This window comes from Typopeltis vanoorti, chromosome 15, assembly GCF_054136105.1.
Source record: "Typopeltis vanoorti isolate ZY-2024b chromosome 15, IOZ_Tvanoo_1.0, whole genome shotgun sequence".
Taxonomy (NCBI): Eukaryota; Metazoa; Arthropoda; class Arachnida; order Uropygi; family Thelyphonidae; genus Typopeltis; species Typopeltis vanoorti.
Window position 1 is genome coordinate 42,730,860 of NC_143563.1, and position 22,097 is coordinate 42,752,956.

At 34.5% G+C, this 22,097-nt stretch overlaps 1 protein-coding gene across 1 annotated transcript in view; it reads left to right on the forward strand.

Annotated features, from left to right (window-relative positions):
* LOC150098704 (BSD domain-containing protein 1-like) overlaps nucleotides 1-19,009 on the forward strand; it is a 103,744-nt gene extending 84,735 nt beyond the window's left edge. Inside the window, exons 7-9 of the mRNA XM_090405154.1 lie at nucleotides 2,935-3,426; nucleotides 5,633-5,751; nucleotides 18,729-19,009. Of these exons, the coding sequence (XP_090261280.1) occupies nucleotides 2,935-3,426; nucleotides 5,633-5,751; nucleotides 18,729-18,758 (641 nt within the window). The 3' untranslated portion in view covers nucleotides 18,759-19,009. The remainder of the gene's footprint in view (nucleotides 1-2,934; nucleotides 3,427-5,632; nucleotides 5,752-18,728) is intronic.
* The last annotated feature ends 3,088 nt before the right edge of the window (nucleotides 19,010-22,097 follow it).

The window sequence follows — 22,097 nt, forward strand, 5'->3', positions numbered from 1 at the left end:
ATGGAATAGTGCCCAAACAAGCATCAGAGGAAAAGTTGTTGAGCAGTTGCTTAACAATATCTCCTTCTTGAACATCAGAAGCAGCACCTTCTGCATGCCTATTGAACATGCACTGGCTTAATTGTCGGCTTGCTGTCTGTTCAAGTGGGAAACTGAAGACAACTTATGTGGGAGTGACTATTTCCCTGTGATATCAACCCTCTTACATAGTCAACCATGTACTACTTCTCAGATATCACAATGGAAAATTGAGCAAGGTGACTGACTCACTTTGTCTATTCTATCTTATAGAATTCGTTTCTGCAACAGTCAGCTTATTTCCTGTCAGTGATGTGGTGAACCACATGACAGAATGTATTACACAAGCTGCATAACTACAATTCCTAGAACATCTAGTCAGTTTCCATGTCTCCCTAAGCCATGGTGGAATGATGATTGCACAGCAGCCAGGGTAGCGCAGAAGAAAGTACCTGTCTTCCACAGATACACCACAGAAACAAACCCCATTGCTTCTGAATGTGCTTGAGCATGAGCAAGATGCATCTGTTGTCAGAGCCATAAGCCTGAATCATCCAGTATACATTTTCTGTAACAATATCAACCAAGAGCAAAGAAGTGTGGGATAAAATCTAGAAACAAAAGGCAGATACACCACTCACCACATTTGGGGAAATTGCTAGTAGTACATAGAGGCAAATGAATCACCTTTGTCACTTCAACATCAACAGATGTTTCTATTATACACTACAAAAATAAAATCCATGCTAGACCATCCCATTTGGCTGTCTGTTTTTTGCCCATGGCTTGCGAATCAAAGCTCTCAATATTGAGGTAGCAGAGATGCCACTGAATACACATGAATGCTGTCATGGCATTCATATGTACCACTGTGCAGTTTATCTTTCTGCAAGCTACCCAAACATTCTATCCCTTCTGTTGACTACCAGCAGCTCTTTCAAACACATGGAAGGGAATACTCTGCTTTTGTGACTGCTTACATTGATAGTTCAAAGTCAAGGCCCCTAGTGGGATCTTCTGCTCCCTTCCCAGATAATATTTTAATGCAAGAAATGGAGACTTAAAGACCATTAAAGACTGCATTGCTACCAAAGGTGCATAATATATTCAGACTCATGAAGTTCTCTCTGGCAATAAGATGTCTAGAGCTGCAGAAACATTCAGCGTTTTCTTGAATCCAACATGTCCTCTATCAGTTATGAAAGCTGTATTTGGATGTATACATCTGTTGAATTCCAAGCTACATTGGGATTAGAGGAAACGAGGTTGCAGATACTGCTAGATCAAGTAATTTCTTGCCATCTGCCTGTTCCATACAATTACTTGCAGATTGTGAGACAAACTTTTATTCCATTTACAGTCATCATGGAATAGAGAATAAGCTCCATCAAGTCAAATTTGAAATCATATTGTGACAGTCTGGTCTATGCATGGATTGTAAAGAGGAAGTTGTCCTTGCTTGCTTCCTCATACAGTGTAGTCATCTTACACACTCCTTCCTATTGAGGGGTGATGACCTACCTGTCTGTGAGTTCTGTGGTGACAGACTAACCATCAGCCATATTTCAATTTACTTCTCCCATTTCATCAATGAGGTGCTATTTTAGCTGTCTTCCTAATCTGTCTGCACTCTATACACCCAAGCAGATTTTTTTAGATTCACCTTTTGTGTTTTTTTTGTGTTTAAATCTTTACAGTAAATCAATATTTTTCACTGTATATAGACTGTTTACATTATTTTTATTTATGCAATGTTGTTTTTGTATATAGGTTTTTAATCCTGGTGTTTTTATCTATGTTTTACTAACTTTTTTTGCACTTGTTTTTCATACTTTTTACACTTATTTCTGTACACATTTTACACCTACATTTTTACACACTCTTATCCATACCTATTTATGTTTCTGTTTGTTTATCATGTTATTTTTACCTTGTCTACTGCTTTGACTTTTATTGACACAGTATCACCATAGTTGTTCTTGCTCCATAAAACTCTAAACAAACAAATTACTTACCCTCACCAATGCTACGGTGCTGATCTTACTTCTTTTTGAACACATTCACTGAAGATGCACTCAAAACATCCAACAGTAGCACTTTCCACATACTCGCCACTCACCATGAAAAGAATTTCGACCTCACATGCTTCTTAGCTACACCCTTAGTCAATTTCCAGGAATGACTCCCAAGTTCTGCCTGCACCAGCCATAAGCTGCATTATATCATTTATTAGCAAAGCAGTTTAATGCCAGGGTGACAAGAAAAGGATTAAGAGGAAGACATTGTCTAGGTGGATTAACACAGAAGTACCTTAGAAGGCTGAAATATAAGATCTGACAATTTTTGGTGTCCTGACAGATAACAAACTAATTTGAAGGAAATTTTCATTCTTCGATTTCCAACAGTAATGTGTAGACATAATGCTAAAAAATGTGTATATATGAAAAGCACCTGAAGGCCAACTGGTGTGTTTGTGAGACTGCCATTGTCACACTCTTTTTAGTGCCACTTTTTCTACTATGTATCCTCTTGGAAATTACCCTTAAAAAGCATTGAAACAGTGCTATGCATATTCTAGATATTTCAAGAAAGAAATATAATCTGTTCTAAAAATCAAGTGGATATTAGATCCAGCATTATTTCAAAGCTGAATGTAGAAAATATGAACGTTTCATAAAATGACCAGAGAGCTTATGGCAATACACCTGCCGGCATTTATGACTTGTCCTAGTGCGGACCATTTAGAAAACATGAACATGATTTTTATAATTTTGCATCGCCAAACTGATGCCTTTTGGCTCTTTATTTTAATAAATAATCTGTTGTTATTCTTTTCTTTACATTTGTATTACTTCTCTGTATATTAAAATAAATTTAACATTTTGTATTCCCTTGTTTCTGATTTTTTCAATATAGATGAAGAAATGTATGAATCTTTATCAAAGAATTATTCATCAAGCTCTTCCGCTTCTGAATCTCTTAAGCCTATTGAAAGAGTAAACACCATGAGGATAGGAGAAGATGAAGAATCATCACCAACCAATGCAATGAGTATTGGAAATTCATCTGTTTCTTCTGAGTCTTTACAGTCAAAATTATCCACAAATCTTGAAATGTCTTCAGGTTTAGCTGATACTGAATTGAACAAGTCATTAAATTACCAAAGTGCATTACATGATGTGGCCTTAACTGGGAGTGAATCAAAAAATAAACAGGAAACATATCATATAAAGAACCTAACACATACACAGGGATTCACCGATTCAGCCAATGATTCTGTATTGCCAAAGAAATGTGACAGTATTAAATCTCTTGAATCCCAAATAGGCGGTGAAGCAGAAGCTGACTTGGCAGCTAATGTATCTTCTCCTGATATATCTCCAGTTTCCAGTGATTTAACCAGCCGAGGTAAGGCATATAAGTGAAAATAGTTTGTTTTTATTTGAGTAAAAATATTTTTTCATATCATAAATTTAAAAATTGTAATGGTAGAGCTCAGACAATAAAAAAATAATAATAAAATAAAATAAAACCTTACTTATAAAGGATTCAGTAATATTGGTGAGAATTCAGTAAAAATAATTCTACCAGCTGCACAGAAGCAATCTCTATCCCACGCAGATATTTTTTCTTTATTCTTTTTTCTTTTTCTTTTTTTTTTTTTTAGTTAAGAAAAGTTTATCATGACTACTGATATGTTACATAAAGAACTTTTATATACACTGGTGTCCAAAAGCTAAGGACAAACTGTATTTTTAGCTGTATATGAAAAAATTTTCATGACTACATCTTAAATGTAGACATAAATTTATTGCCAGCATACTGATAAATTATGTTACACAACAACTGTGTTATAAATTTTGTGTAAATTAAATTACAATACATTTTTGGCAAAAGATTCCCCTCCAGAAAACATGTTTGTTTTCTGGAGGGGAGTTTTGAGCAGCAATGTTTCTCTATTGCATCCTAAATCTGTTCTATGGGGGTTGAGATCTGGGGGAGCATGCTGTCCACTCAAGTCAGTTAATATCCTTTTTCTCCAGAAGTAACTCCACTACTCATGTACATTGTGGTGTGGCATTGTCATTCATAAAAGTGAATTCTTCATCCGCATCACCATGGAACAATCAAACATGACATTGAAGAAATTTTTTGCAATATCATTCACCGACACCAGCACTTGTAGCTTGGTGTGTCCATTAAGCATAATATGGTGTCATAGAGGATATGACACCAGCACCGCCACATCCTCTATCCCTTTCAAGAACATTCTCGCAATTGTAAGCAGTACCACTTTCATGCCAGATCAAGTGTCATCTAAAATAGGTGGAAAGATTAAAACGACTCTCATCTGGAAAGAGTACATTAGGCCACTGGTGTCTTGCAATTTTTATGGATACAACACTGAAAATGTGCTCTACAAAGAGCTTTGGATTAAAGGACACCGACTACAGGTCTTCAGTATATAGCCCTACTTGTCGCAGAATTCTTACCACAGTTTGTCGAGATATACTTATATCTGTGCTTGAATAGAGCCGACTTACAATCTGACCTGCGCTAGTGTGCCAGTTACATTTTGCTATTATAACCAAAAATCTGTCTTCATGCTCCATGGTAGAGCGAGGGTGACCTCTTAGCAAACATCTAGAACACATTCCATTCTGTCTGGATACAATGCTATGTGAGATTCCAAACTTCTGGCAATATCAGTAATTCTGTGGCCTTCTTCAAGCTTTCCAATAATTCTTTCCTGTGTGAAATCTAGATAATGTTTTTGAGACATTACAAGACATCCAAGTTGCAACTTTATTCCTTCACAAAAAGAGCTTCCTTCAAACACAGTTCGCTTAGCACAGCCTTTTTCCTTTTATCCTGTTGAGTGGTACCATGTGATCCCTTTGCATACCATTCAAAATTTGGATGTGTACCCTGCTTTCTACTCATAATTGTCAGTTATACAAATTGCCACAAGCTGATTCATCTGAATTTGCAGTTGTAATCTTCAGAAATAGTATTCATCTTTTGGACACCAGTGCATATATACTGTGTGTGTGTGTGTGTGTGTGTGTGAGAGAGAGAGGAGGGATCGGGAAGCAGAGTAAGCTGTTGATATTCTTAAACTGCTAGAGGTTTAAAAATGCTTTTTGTGTGGGGGGGGGACTATTCAACAGAATTATGTATTACATCAATTTACTGCTTTTTTTTTTAACCATAGTTTATATCGCAATTGATTCCAAATAATTTATATTGGGCTTTTATACATTTTAACAGCACACTTAATGCATATAGTTAAATTAATTCATTCTTTAAAGAAAACTTTTAGTATGAGGATGCTTTCTTAAATAAAAGATGAAAAACAAATGTTAAAAGATTAATAAATTCAATAATATATGCTTTTAATATCTGCACATTGAACAAAATTAGAAAAATGCAGAAATTCATGATGTTTCTGATATCGATAGTGTTAGAAACTGCATTGCTAAATACTGAAAAGAACAGTAAACAGAACTTGTTGAATTTTCAAATTAAAAAAATACAACTGCACTCACTTTTATTAATATAAATATATACTAAAAAAATATATTTTAAGTCTGAATAATTTTTGGTTTTTTAGATGGTAGCATTGGAGATGACTGGGAAAAGGATTTTGACTTTGAAGTAAGTGAATCAGACCTTGTAAAAATGGAAGCAGCAACAAAATCTATAATCAAGGATCCTACAGAAGCAAATGAGGTACTGAGATCTTAAGTCATACTGCTTTCATCTCAATAATTTCAATAATGCTTATTTTTAAAGAGTAGTAGGCAAACATTCTATACCTCCCTTTTAACTAATTTTAGAGTAAGGTGAATATTATGGACTTTTGTTTGTTCTACTTTAGCTTATCCATCTCCCAGAAAAGACAGAACTTTATTCAAATTATTATAATAATTTATATGATGTTATATACGATATCATCATCAGCCATTGTCGATCCACTGCTGGATGAAGGCCTTTCCAAGATTAATCCAAAACTGTCTTTCGATGGCTCTCCTTTCCCATGTCACTCCTGCAAATTTGATGATATCGTCAATCCACCGTGATTTAGGTCAGCGTCATGGCAGTTTTTCCTCTCGTGGAATCCAATCCAGTACTTCTTGTGTTCGAGTAACATGACCAGCCTATTGCCACTTCAGATGTTTCATTCTTCTACGATGTCAGAGACTTTGGTTTGATTTTTTATCCATGTATTCCTTTTGTGATCCAATTTTGCAATACCAAGCATAATTCTTTCCATACTAAATTGTGTTGTTCTTAATTTTTGATTATATAGGATATAATTTTATATAAATACAGTACAGTTCTGCAGAATTCCTTAACTAAATTGTATAATTACTTAGCAGATATGTCATTGAAATCCAGTAATAAAAATACATACTATGAAAAGTATGTATTTTTATTGGGCACTTTAGTGAAATTCTGATGTCAGTTAAGTGCCTAAATCGACATTAGATTTAACACAGCTGGTATGGTAAGAAGTCAATTGAATACATTTATATGGAATAAGAGAGAAATTAGTCAAAACAGTAAACTGGCTCTACACAAGACCGTGCTCAAACCAATTTTAACTTATCTGAGACCTGGGTTAGATATAAACTACTTGATCAGACTAGAGAACACAGACATGAGGGTTATTACAAAATTTAGGGGAATGAACAGATCATCGATTGCAGAATCCTTCTAATATCTTCATTTTTAATATGATTCTGCAATCGATGATCTGTTCGCTCCCCTAAATTTTGTAATAACTCTCATGTCTGTGTTCTCTAGTCTGATCAAGTAGTTTATAATTGACAGCAAGAAAAGACACCAGAGGAAGATTGAGATCCAGGTGGTTTGATGCAATTAGAACTGCCTTAAAAGGCTGAAATGTAAGTGTTAACACTATGAAGTGCTGACAAATAACACTCATTTTGAGGAAAATTGTCACTAGGAAGTTAGTAATAATGTAAATTTATAATTGTAGTACTTACTACTTACTTATCCTCTTCGTGCCTCATGGCACATAAGGCTGAGATCCATTTCTTCCAGATACCGCTCTCTCCTGAGCCACCAGTTTGGTTTCTCTCTAGCTCTTCCAGCCAGCCAGTCCTTTTTAATTTTCAGTTATTCTCTGCCAAGTCAATTTAGGCCTTCCCCTTTTTTGTTTTCCTTCTCGGATCCATGTCAAAGTCAATTTAGGAATCTCTCTGCTGTCCATTCTCAATACGTATCCATTTCTATCTCTTTTTTTTTTTATTTCATCAGTGATGCTTTCTTGCGCAGTCAGCTTATATAAGTAATAATTTGTTATATGTTGGGGCCAAAATATTTTAATATTTTTTAACTGTTTAATAATTGTAGTACTATCAATATATTCTCTATACCCACTTTGAGGGTATGTATCAGGAATTTGGTATCATAACTTAAATCATAGTGCTACAGAAAACAGGCAGAACAAAATACTTTGACAAAAAGAATACATTCAAATTTTGTACTCAATATAGCATAACACAGCTGGATTTGGGAGTTGCTGAAGGAGGTGGAAGAATTCTTTTTAAGATCCAAGATAGAATTCATGATTTTGCAGTGCCTAACTTGGCAATGCAAATCATGCATTCACTTTAGAAGAAGTTTAAAATAGTGATGGAAGAACTAATATTCGGGATCATTGTATGGAGATATTGGGATGACTTAGGAATATTTGCCTATGTTAGTTCACTACTGTAAGTTCCTCCCATATAGTGATTTAATGATGTCCACTTGAATGTGCCCACAGATTTTGAGATACAGCATCCATCCTCTCCCCTCACAGGATAGACCAAATTTCTATGGCATTAGATGATGGATAAGGTTTGAGAAACACCACTTTTTGCTTGTTGAAGACTTGAACAGTAAAGTCCTGTATTGTTTTCTTCATTTTTTCCATCAAGCAATATTTTTTTAATTTGTCAGACATTGCAAAGACCCAGATTTTCATTTGTGAATAGTGCAGCTTTAATATGGTTATTTCTGCAAACCAGCTAATAGGTATACTATCCTTAACCTTTTTAGGAGGCTTCTAGAGGCAGCAGGTGAATAATTTTAAAACATCAGTTCTACCAGGTATGCCTGGCATGAGAACAAATAGCTTTTATAGAAGGTGAATAAATCTGTAGTACCTTATTACTATGGATTTTTACTACTGTGAGCTAAGGATTTTTTTATTTTATTTATTTATTTTTTTATTTATTTTATTTATTTATTTTTTTTTTTTTTGCATAATCCAGGATCCCTGCTTGGAACTTTATCAAGCCACTTCAGCATTCAGTAAACAGAGCAGTTATTTCATGCCATGTGATAAAATTAATATTCTATTCTGCCTAAAGAACAATATGTGTTAGTTTTTCTTATATAGTAAAACCTGTGGAGTATTCATAAGTATAAAATAACAATTCATTTCTTTGCCGAAATGAAGCTTATTAGCTCTTTATACTTAAATAAAATAACAATTTTCATCTTACGTATCATAGGGCATCTGATGATGCCTTATGATACCTATCAAACAACAATAGGAACTAAATTCAGAAAAACATTAGTGCTCATTATTAAATTGAAATCCCTCTCCGTATACAGTCACATATTTATGGATTGAAATGATTGGGATATTAAAAAAAAAAAAAAAATTAAATATAACAGATAATTTATTTTGGGAAATTGTTATCATGAGGATAACAATTTTCCAAACTTTTGGAATAGTGAGACAGTCGTTCTGATTAAGATTGGATCTATGACATAAGGCTTCAGCACTTTATATAAACGTTCATGTTTATATATGGATCTATGTAATAGTTTAGTATTTTGCCATTGAATCCTGTGATTAACACTTTCAATTCCATGTTGTGCAAGGCCAGATTTGTTAGGTTTGATGAGATGGATGTTGTCATGATGTTCTTTTATAGATCTTCCTGTTTGTCCATAGTAAGATAAAATTGCACTCAGTATGTTGATAAAACTCTTCAGTATTATGATTTAAAAGGTGGAATATAGTATACAATGATAAAAAGAATTAACAATGCAAATTTGGTTGAAGGTATAAATAAAAATTAACATTGGTGATTAATGGTGAATAATATTTCTTCGCACAATAAGCATAGTCCGTCAAATTTGGATAATGTAGCAATTCTTCAAAATTGTTCTTACACCTGCTCTCGTGTTGTTGTTATTATTATTATCTGAGACCTCCAGGGAGTCAAGGGAGGCTATAAATCACCCAAACCAGCTATCATACCTTCCCTTAAATTTATTCACACTAGATGCACTCACTACCCCTGAGGGCAAATTATTTCACTCACTCTCTGGGAGAAAACCCCTAGCTCTTACCCATTTCTTGACTCCAAATAAATTTAACTTCTATGGATGCCCCCATGTTCTCTCCCCACCTTCCATATAACGAAAAAAAAATTTCATCAGTTGATACCCTATAACACCCATTCAAAAGTTTAAAGACCTCTATCATATCACCCCTCTTTCTCCTGTTAACCAGCGTCTGCAATCCACATACTTGCAATCTGTCCTCATAATCTAAATCCCATAATCCAGATATAATCTTTGTAACTCTTCTTTGCCATTTCCACAGCTTCTTTATCCACTTGGAACCTAAGAAACCAAATTTTCATTCAATAATCCAGGTGTGGTCTTATCAAAGCCTTATAAAGAGGCACTTTGGACTTAAGTTATTTACCAAACTTGTTACCTTCTCCAAAAGACAAACTTACACCAATGATACTACCTGGCATATATGAAATACCATGTTCTTGTAACTTATCTTACTATGGACAAACAGGAAGATCTATAAATAAATGTATCTCTGAACATCAAGACCACATCCGTTTCATCAAACCTCACAAATCTGGCCTTGCACAACATGAAATTGAAAATGTTAATCACAGGCAGGATCCAATGGCAAAACACTGAACTATTTTTGAATGCAGTAAATATTTTCATTAGTTATCTCTGTTTTCATAATTTTTGTCTTTATATTTGATTTTCATGCCAAATTTTTAGTTTTTTTTACTTTTAAGTAAACCTGCAGATTTGTACTGGATTTATTTAGGCATATAAGATCTGCATAAAGTAAATCGCTGAGATTAACCACTATAACATAGAAATGCTTTTATTCTTATATTAACATCTCCAAGCTTGATAACAGGTTTAATTCCACTTTCCTTCACACTGAAATCCATATAGATGATGAATAACAATGGAGATAGTATACACCCTTGTCTTAAACTTCATTTTATATCTCACCCATCTTCCTGAATCTCCTTCAATATTAATTGCTAATTTACATTTATATAGATTGAGTTTTGCTCAATATAATGTCCCATTTACCCCATATAATTATAAGATTTTGAATAACTTGTCATATGCTTTTTCCAGATCTACAAAATTTAAATACAAATCATTTTATATTTCATTGATTTTCAGCTGTCTTAAAGTGAAAATTAGATCCTCACCACCCCTTTGACCTGAACTCAGCTTGTTCTTCAAATTTGTCTTCCACAGTTTTTCTTAGCCCCTTCTCAAATATGCTTGCATAGATGTATCTGTAAGTCTCAGTAGGAAAATTTTCTCTGTAATTCTCACATTTAGTGTTGCTTCTCTTTTTTATAGATGAGTACCATAACAGCTGTACATCCCACTATCGAGAATTCAACTTTCTGACCATGCCTTCTAAATTATGCAGCGCAGCCACTGTAAAATTTTTGTACCTTCATATTTGAGCATGTCCAGCTGCTTTTCCAGATTACAGGTTTTTGATATGTATTCCTAATAGCATTTCCTTGGAATATTTTCTACCACCATTCTGTCTCTCTCTCTCTCTCTCTCTCTCTTTCTTTCTTTCTTTCTTTCTTTCTTTCTGCTCCCTCCCCATAGGGCACATGTTTATGGTGGAGGAGTCCTCCCAATGATAGTACTGGCCCTTTTCATTCTTCCTCTTTTTCATTACTTTTCTTCCCATATTCTCTGCTCTACTTCTGAGTCTTTTTTTTTACTATCCTTTATTCCAGACCACACCATCACTAAAATCCAACGCCCTGCTGCTGTGTTGCAATGCGGTGTGACCTGTAGTCATCTGGAAAGTGGGGGATTGCACTACTAATTTGGCCTCTGTTTCAGCAAGACAGGCAGTACTGGATGGCCTGGCCAGGATCAGTCAGCTAGTAGGCTTGCCTACATAGTTCAATGGTTGTAGTAAGTCTCTCACTCCATGGTTTGAGGTTGGCATCCAAGGCTTACTATTGTGCTGGTATATCATCCGGGGTTGCCCTGACATCCCATTCCCAAGCGCAGTCATTGCTTGCTGGTCAGTGGACATCCATGTATGACTCCATGGTGGATAAGGAGTTCTGGTGCTGAACCAAAAACTCCATGAATTCTTCATCCTCAAACAATTTAGGGGCTTAACCAAGTACTGATCCAAATGCTGTACAACCAAGTACAGCATTTTTTACTTCTGTTGCCAAATGCTATACAACCAAGTACAGCAAAGGGTTTAGAAGGACTGGCAGGAACTGTTAACCAAAACTGTTAAGAAATTACATTCTGGTGATATCCTTATAGAAATATCATGTCAGCAACATTCCAAAAAACTGCTGGAAACAACATAGTAACACCTCATAAAACATTCAATTCTTGTAAAGGAGTGATATCAGAATGAGATCTCCTTGATGTTCCTGATGAGGAGATACGTTCAGAGCTAAAAGATCAAGGAGTGACAGGTGTGAGATGCATCCTGATACATAGGGATGGTCACCTTGTTCCAACCAGGAACATCATTCTTTCTTTTGATACACCTAAGCTTCCAACATCTGTAAATGCTGGGTATCTCAACTGTCCTGTTAGAGCAAAGATCCTTAATCCACTAAGATGCTTTAAATTTCAGAAATATGAGCTTGTCCAAACTGCCTGTTGTGGCTCTACCACCCATGCCTGATGTAGTAGTAAAGAGCGTGATAACAAATCTTACTCTGCAAAAAATAAAAAAAAAATAAAATAAAATAAAAAAAATCTAAATGTGTCACCTGTCAGGGAGATCATCCAGCTTACTCTCATGCACGTCAGAAGTGGAAAGATGAAAAAGAAATACAAAAAATTAAAATAGAACAAAACATATCATATCAGGATGCAAAAAGAAAGTTAGACATCACCACCACCACTCAGAGATCCTCCCTCATATGCTGAGAAGGCAACAGTTAAGAAAATGTCAAGCGACTCAAACTCGTATGTCTATTCCACCATCTGATAATTTCACCATAGCTGAACGTTACGATCGTGAGTGCTTCTCTGTTGAGCACATCGATCACATGACCTACGGTCTTACTCCAGAGACAACTCCACAACTGGTTCCATTCGATGAGAACCCGCATGTCAAAAAAAATTATGGCAAAGATATCACTTAAAGATAAACTACCAGAGAACCCGACAGAAAAAATGGATACTTTGGTATCCACTGAAAGTAAATTAAACTTGCCAACTGAACCTGACACATCCAGATGTATTGAATATTTTATCAGAGGAAGAAATGGACACTGGCCGTCCATACTTCCCAAAAACAATTGATAAATATTAACCTGACAAAGGTAAGTCCTCAACCTCCTGAAAACCACACAAGTCTATAAAGCCAAAGCAATAGGAAAATTTTTACAATGTAACTGTTGTATCAATGATGTTTACTTCTATTACCCTCCCCTAATATTTCTTCCATTTCGCCTTGATCATTTACTAATTTTACGCTTGATATGTGGTAGGGCTCAGATTGACTGTTCCTTTCGGATGTTGAAGCTATTGAAGAATTAGTCTGGTTATTTCGATATTCTTCATTGCCTCTTTCAGTCAGTTTGGTCGGCCCGACTTTATTTTCATTTTGCATTCTCTCTTCACGTGATTTCTCATCTCATTTCTAGAGAAGTCGCAAGAGAACTTGTACTTCTCAAGAAAGTTAGTTCCTAAAATAATCTACCATCTCGGGCAAGATGTCCTAGGGAGGACCAGTAACTCTTGCCAAACACACAAATTAAACTCTGTTAAGTATATTTTAACTCTAACTTTCTTGGTCGCATAAATCTCGGATGTCAAAATCCCTGATAATTTGATCAGTTTCTTTAGTTTATAAATGCCTCTCCATATATGGGATTTTATTCCTTGAAAATAATCTCCAGTTATGACAGAGGCCTGGGACCCAGTATCAAGTAATATGTCACAAGGTGATCCTCGTACCTTTCCTTTTATGATCATAGTAGACTTCCTTTGGAGTTCACGATTCTTGTGCCTCTCTCCTCCATGGTTTATTTGCATAATATGAGGAGTGTGTACAAGATTTGACTCATATCTAACATTTCCATTGGAGGGTCTTTTTTCTAAAACAGTTGCAAGCTATGTGCCCATATTTATTGCAAACAAAGCATTTGGGAGGCTCCCTTCTGTCTTTTACCTCATTATTCCTCTCTGTTTGAGGTAGAGTTGCTTTCACTCTTTGCTGTCATTGCCACCAACTGCTGTATAACAGTATCAAGTCGGTCCATCATAGGCTGTTGTAGCCTTTCTACCTCCTGTCTTATTATGGTACGTAATTCCTCCATGTTTGTTGGTCCTACTTCTTTCGGGATGTTCATTGTATTGTCAGTCACTTGATTAATGCTGACTGATTTTTCTCTTTCTCCCTCTCTTTCACTTTGATCCTTATTAGACTTGCCCTTACATGTGCTTGAGCCCTTTTCACTCTTGCTTTCGCAAGAGGATTCATTAGCCTCTTTGATAACATTAATGTGTCTGCTAGTAGAAGCAGGACAAATGTCTCCAAGCCTCTCTTCCTTTTCCTTCACAGTGATGAAACATTCCTCAAGATTTGTGATTTTCTTTTTATAGGTGGTCTCTTTCAGTTCTTCTTTGATGCCTAACCTAAATTGATGAAACACTGCCTAGTCGAGGTGAGGTTTATCCTGTATTGGAACACTTAGACTGTTGGCAATTGTCAGTAACTTATTATAATACTCTGTCACATTCTCCTTTTTCTCTTGAGCACATCTCTGCAATTTCCAGAGATTAGGGCCCAGACTTCTTACTCTGGAGAACTGGGAAATCAAGGTTTCCTTAAACTTCGAGTATTCTAAAGTATCCGTAAATATTGGGGATGAAAAAGAAGCTTTTGGCCTTACCGACCAGTTTTCTCCTGAGCAGAATAAGTAGTTGGAAGTCTGACCACCTTCCAACCTTTCTCAGCTCTTGGACGAAGCTAAAAAAAGCTAAAACGTCATTTTCTTCTCCAGAAAATTGCAGAATGACAAGTTGAGGATTTTTGGTTATGGGAGTGAAATGGACAGCTGTTGGATGAAAGAAAATGTAGAATTTAAAAGTTTATTAATTCTGGGTCATGCTCCAGGTCATCGACCTTACATTGGTGATCTTATCCCAAGATCAAGGTCATGTTTCTCCCTCCAAACACTACTTCATTGATCCAAACTGATGGATCAGGGAGTTCTTGCAGTGTTTAAGGCTTATTATCCACGGAGAACTTTTTCACAAGCCATTTCTGCCACAAGGTAATGATCAGACTCGTGCAATTCTGGAAAGCATCCAACATTTATTATGCTATTTAAAATATTGCTGGGAGGCTTGCTGGAAGCTATTAAAAATATTGCTGGGTCACTTAAGGCTCCCAAAAATTTTTGGGAGGCTTAAGTGACCTCTTAATGTATGAGTAGCATATGGAAAAATATATTAAAAAAGGTTTATGCATGATTTTGGAAGTTTTGAAAAAAATGAAGATCTTTGTAAATTGAGTGACGAAATAGTGGACCTAGCAAACAATCTGAATCTCGAAGTGAATGATGACAACATAGTTCAACTCATAGAAAGGGCCTCCCCCGAAGAGTTGACCAACGAAGAATTGGTTGAACCGGAGGAACAACGTGTTGCAGAAGAGGGAGAACGAGAAAAGGAAGAGGGAAAAGATAAACAAGATGTAGTTAAACAATTTACAGTGAAGGGTCTTGCAGAAATGTTCTCAAAATGGCTGAAGACATGGACCCCCAATGTTGAACGCTACTTATTAGTTAAAACGAAGGTATATGATGTGTTTGCTTGCTATAAACAAATTTTTGATGAAAAGAAGAAGAGGAATAACAAAGCACATTGGACATTTTAAAAAAAGAATTTAAAAAAAAAGAAAGAAAGATTACACCAGACACATAGGGAAGGTAATGAAGATGTGATTGTGAAGGAAAATTTGGGTGATTATTCTCCTATTTTATTGTGGCAGTAATGCTAGTACAGTTTTATAAGGTTTAAAAATTAAAATGACAGTATACTTATTATGGTTAAGTCCCTAACCCCTATAAACTCTGTTGATTTAATGTATCGACTTACGTCCTGCTGGATGGAACGGAACCCGGACATAAGTCGAGGGATGACTGTATTGGCATTCTAGTCAATGTAGAAAGAGAAGAGAGGCAGTTGTTCTTGCTAGGCTCTGCATAGGTGCAGTCATCTTACACATTCTTATTTACTGAGGGCTGATGATTTTCCCATGGGTGAAAAATGCAATACACGTCTTACTGTTTGTCATATTGTGGTGGAGTCCCAGCACTTTACTCGAAAGAGGAATGAAATTTTTACTTATATTCTAGCAGATGTTATCAAACTTAGGCAGCTTGTATGACATTTTTAACCTTCTACAAAAAATTAATTTGTACAAACACATTTGACTGTAATTTTGTTTATATGTAGATACTGCATTGCTTAACTTAATTTTTGTACTTGCATATTATTTACTAGTTTATTTTTGACTATTTATGTAATGTTGTAGCCTTTGACCTTGTGCATTGCTGCAACCTTTGCAGTAATTTTATTTATATGCAAATACTCCATTGTTAAACTTAATTTGTCTGCATGCATATTGTTTACTAATTTCTCTTTGTCTATTTATGTACTGCTGTAACCTTTGCTACACCGTAGTATGACCTTTGCTGTTCCTGCGCCAATAAATCAGCCAATCTATCATTTCTTATTTTACTCTAGACATCCAGAATACCTTTATCTTCAGTTTTCATGTCACTTTTATTATTCCTTTTACAATACTGTGTGATATCCATTTCTGACATTCTTAAATATCAGAACATTTTGCTACCGTCCTGTTATTTATCTTCTTACCAAAGTCTTCCCATGATTTTTGTTTAGTTCTTTTACTCGCTTACATAATTTTTTTTCTATATTCTTTCAGAGCACATATGTGATTTACTTGCTAGAAACTTTTGATGCTGCTTTAACTTGCAGACAACTACAGTAGCTACCTCTCTTGCTGAAGCAATGTTTTCTTCAGAATTTGCCACCAAAATAAAATTGAATATCATTCTAAAAGCTGCTGAACTTTGATTTGTTTTAAAATTTTCTTAAACACTTTTCTTTTCAGTATGGCATTCAATTTTATCCTGCTGAAAACTAAATAGTGATTGCTTTCGATTTTAAATCCTCTGCATACTTGTATAACTAGCATGAAGATATTTCTATCAACAATAACATACTCGATGAACCTTTCTTATTCATCATCTCTTCTCTTCGTGTAAATTTATGCACATTTTTACATTGAATATATGGTATTAGTAATGATTAGCAGGTACATATTATTATTAGCTTGCTCTTTTCCTCAAATTTTCTGTTTCATTTCCTTCCAACTTTGCCATTTATATCTCCAACAAAACCTTTTCTTTCAGCTGCCTTCTCTAATAACATGAAATATTTTTCCACTTCTTTCTTACTAGAATCTTCTGTGGAACCATAGGCACAAATAAGTCATTATCTGGTTCCGATTTTGAATTTTGCCCATCCCTCTGTTTCAATATTTTTGCCCCATTCCTCTGCCTACCATTCAAGCAACTTATTTTTGTGTTTAGTGTTGAATTCTATGGCTACTCCTTCCTTTCCCTAATGTTTATTGTTATTCTGGATATAACATCTTGTAGTTGATAATTCAGAAGTATCTCACCTGTTTTTGTCTTGTTTCACTAACACCAATGATGTCAGATATGATACTTCTCTAATCCATCTGCCAGTTCCACTTCTTTTTTGTCAATGCTTATGTTGTTCTTACAGAATTTTGCTGATTGTTGGCTTAAGTTTATTCCAATAGCTGACTTTTCACTGTTTGCCCTGGTTGCATGATGAAAATGGCAAGGGCTTTGCTTACCAAGATTTGGCATGGCTTTTTTTTTTTTCTGTACTGTCATTATCTTTTGGTTTAAGCCGATACAGAATACAATTTGGTCAGCTATATCCGAAATTGGCAGCCCGTCTTCATTTGTTCGTTGTGCAGGTAGATACTTATTGATGAGGTGCACTATGAGAAAAGTATTGGACATTATCTTGTAACATTTCACCTTAACACGGGCTTTCTGTTGTTATCTCAAACATGCATCACCTTCTTTGAATGGTTTGTCAATTGTTAAATTTTCTTACCTGTTTAATTTGTAGTCTTGGTTTCACTAAATATGTATTGAGCAGTTTAGTTCAAAAATATTTAATGTGTTAATGCATTTGTTAGAAACTTTTCTCACTTTAATTCTTTCTAAAGTAATGGAGAAGCCCAATAAAGGTGGACTTCTGCACTATCTGTTACTCTCTTAACTAATAAAAAATTGAAGTATGGATTTGATGATTAACAGATCTTTTTACTTGTGTTACCTACATTTACAAAATAGCTATTTCATGTCTTCAAAGAAAGAACTCTTTGAACACCTTCATTCAGTTTGGGTTGCTAACACAGACGTATGGATAATCTGATATGATCACTATAGTTTGCATACATAGTTTTATTTATTTTTTTAGTGAAGAACATTCATGTTTAGTAAACCTTTGATTATTTTCATCATCATTGATTTCTTGATAATGTGCCCTCAAAGAGAGTTCAGGCTACTATGACAGTGTTACATTATTAATAATCTCCTATTAACAATTTTCCTTCAAATTAGTCTGTTACTTGTCAGCACTCCAGTATTGTCGTATCTAACATTCCATTCTTCTTCTTCTAAGGTACTTCTGACTGAATCAATCCACCTAAGCCTTGGTCTTCCTCTGGGTCTTTTTCCTACCATCTTGGCTGTTTTGCTTACCATTACTCTCCAATTCTATTTAAATGACCATACCACCATACAATTAGCCCTACTCACACATTCTTGAATGCAAATATTGTCAAGTCCTGATGTCTTCATTTTTAATATGATTCTGCTATTGATGTTATCTATTCAGCCCCTAATTTTTCTAAGAACTCCCATATCAGTGGTCTCTAATCTTTGATCAAGTTTATTTCTAACCCAATTCTCAGATCCATAACTTAAAACTGGTTTGAATATTGTCTTGAATACTACTAGTTTGATGTTTTGGCTACTTTCTCTTTTATTCCATATAAATTTATTCAACTTACTCTCCACCATACCAGCTTTGCTTATTCTGTTGTCTGTTTCCAGATTTAAATTGGCATCTTCATTAAAAACTGTGCCTAAATAGCTGAAATATTTTACTTATTCTATAGGCTTTCCACTTAGAATACACCTAAAGTTTTCTATGTTCTTGCCTATTTTCATAGTTTTGGTATATTTTCATAGAGTTTTTTATTCAAAATAAAACTTACTTTTTTCTTATTGTTACCTTTCTAGGGAGAAGAGGAATGGGAAAGTTGGGAATAAATTATCAGGTTGTGGTAACTGAAATGAAATTCACACACCCTTATGTATACATGTATTATATACATATTCAGAATTTATAATAATCTGTTACTTTTGGCAGGTAGTAAATAAAAAAATTTTGAAAATATATGTGTTACCAAAAAGATGTTTCATATACTATAGATGAAGCCAGATATTGTTATATATTAAAATGTTATTTTTATTATATTGCTTTTTCGTTTGTTTAGAATAAATTTTCTAGTATTGCCATATGTAGAAGTTAGCTTTAATTCTTCTTTCAAAAAAATTATTTTTAAATCTGCAGAATTTAAAAATCCTTATACATGTGCAATACATACTAAATACCTTAAAATTTTTATTTATTACATCAACTTACCTAATCTAACAAGTAAATGTCACTTAATATATGAGTTCTCTCATACTATATATTAAGCACACTACATAATATATGGCATGCTGCAGTTATCTCTTGAAGTAATAATTGCAGCAAGGATTTTCAGAGGGATCCATTAATTTTATCTTATTATCGATTAAAATATAATCTCTGAAAAAATTATGATTAAGATTGTACTTTTATATAAAAGAAAAAATAAATCTTTTTCTGGAAGGTTGATATCATGACATTATTGTCAATCCTGGGTATCCAGTTTACTGTGAATATAGTGTGCTTGTCATGTTGAAAAGTTTATCATTAGAATATTTAATAATTGTTTTAATATTTCATTTCCTGAATCAAATTATATTTCAAAATATAGAAATGTAAATGGAAGATGAATAAATTATGAAATTTACTTATGTGGAAGTAAATATTTGTTATTCTGTTGTATTTTGTCTCTTTAACTGTTCACATTGAAAATGGTCTTGAAACTAGACCGAAAATTTAGCTCTTAATAAATATTTATTTCCAACATTAAATGAATTCCATAATTTATTTACATAGAATAAACCAACTTTATATTAGGAGACATTTTTGAAATTATGGATTCTACAACCGTGTTAAAATAACTCTTTTTATTATCCTGACGTTTCGATCTTCATATCAAGATCATCATCTGGAGCATACATAAATAAACATACAAGACAAGCTGCATTACATTTCAAAACCGCAAGCTAGAGAAACAATGATTTGATCACATGCTATTCACTGACATGTCCTCTAGTGGGGGAAAAAAAAAAAATTTACATCAAGCTAGATTTAATTTATGATTACATGAATAAACATTCTTTGCTTACAGATGGTTTTCCTTCCAGTAACAGTGATGTCCTATTTCTATTATTACAATTGTTATTTTTGATTTAAAAAAAAAAAAAATTATAAATTACAACATGAATAAACATTCTTTCTTACAGATTTTTTCTTTAACAGTGATGTCATATTTTTTTAGTATTAAAGTTATTTTAGATTTAGGATCCTGGATTTTCTACAGTCCTGTTTATAGTTGTTCTTAGAGAGGAAGGATTCGTGGGACGAATATATGGCTTCCATATGTATGGGATTTTTAGACCATCATTGTTGTTTAGATTGGGGTGGTTGATAGTGATCTCACAAGCTTCCTTAAATTTGCATTCATACCATGTTTTGGTGTGATGTAGACAACTAGTGCTTTCCCAGTCAATTCTATGTAAGGTGTTCAGGGTATGATCAGAAAGGCCAGCTTCACCATAATTATTATATTTGATGTGTCGTTTATGTTCTTTTTATCTGATCAGAATTGTGCGCCCTGTTTCTCCTATGTATGGTATATTGCAGGTGCAGTAAATACGGTGTACTCCAGGGTGAGCCAGTAGAGGGAGTGGGTCTTTGGACGAGTTGAGTAAGCTTTTTAATTTTGCAGGAGGTTTAAAGGTGGCTTTGAGGTTGTATTTTTGTAGTACTCTGTTTATTTTGTCTGATGTCCCTTTAATGTAGGGAATGGTTATAGTTTTACTGTAGTCTGGTTTGTCTTTGTTTTTTATTGCCTTTTTTTCAGTGCCTGTTCACTGGAGCAGATCTTCAGAGCCCTGTTTTTTAGGGTATTGATGACACCTAGTTTTTGTGTTGGGTGGTGGTAGGAGTTTATGTGTATATATTGGCCGGTATGTGTCAGTTTCCGGTAAACAGTGAAGGAAAGATGCCCGAGGAAGACGTGTGACAAGTGTATCTAGAAACGCCACTAAAAGAAAGGATTATATTAGGAGAGATTTATATTTGTTATATTAATGAATTCATTAAGTAATGTATAAGGCAGTGGCTATAATGTGTAAGCATTAACCAGTGAAGTCATCCTAATTAGGATATAATGTCTGAAACCCAGATCTCCAAACATAATTAGATTTCTCCTCTTGAAAAAAGTGTAATACTTTCCTAGCTTTCACCACAAATACATCACACCTAAAACCTATTCAGCTCCCAAAACACTTAGTGTTCTTTTTCTGCTTAAGACATATCACCTGTACAACCTTTAACACTACATAAATCCCAAATCCATCCAGCCTCATATTACTCACACATTTGATCTGGTACACCAAAAAAATTTCCTAAAAATGCTTCTTGGAGCAATCTAGCTAATTGACGATTTCTCTCACAGATTCATACTAATTATTCCATCACTGATTTTTTTTATTTCTGTCTTATGAATCTTCAAGAAGTATTTTCATATCCATAAAAATCTTCTAGAGGATCAGTTTTATTCACTGGCTACCATCATTTCCCCACCTTCGTCTAAGAATGTAAAAAGTATGAGCAACTGTTGATCAACATCCTCTTTTTGCTTCAAACCTACCACGCTAACTTTTCTTTCTTCTTTTTCATTTTGATTCCATCTTTCTCTGCTGTTTGAACATCATCGTTATCATCATGAAATTCCTGCGATGTACCCTCAAGGGGTATACAGGATATGATAGTACTACATGAAGAACTTACATCATTACTAACTTCCTATCAACAATTTTCCTTCACTGCCTCTAACTTTCTGTGTTCACCATGGGGTTCTGATTTTTCTATCTTTGCAGACAACCTCACCACATGCCTCTCTGGCTGAATCAATCAATGTTTTCTCAAGGATTTGCCACTGACTCTCCAAGGTTTGGTTCCTGTTCTCAAACTCTTTCTTTTTTTTTTTTCTTGAATAATGTTTGTGTATTTTAATCTACAGTTTACATCTGAGAGCTGCTCAACTATTATTTACTTTAAAACTTTCTTACATGTTCTTATTTTCAGTATGAAATTCAATTTTATCTTGCTCAAGACTAAATGGTGATCACTTCCAATTTCAAATCCTCTGTACATTGTAGTGTCCTGCACCAGTGGGAAAACATCACTATCAACAATAACATAGTCAGTGAGACTTTTCTTATTCC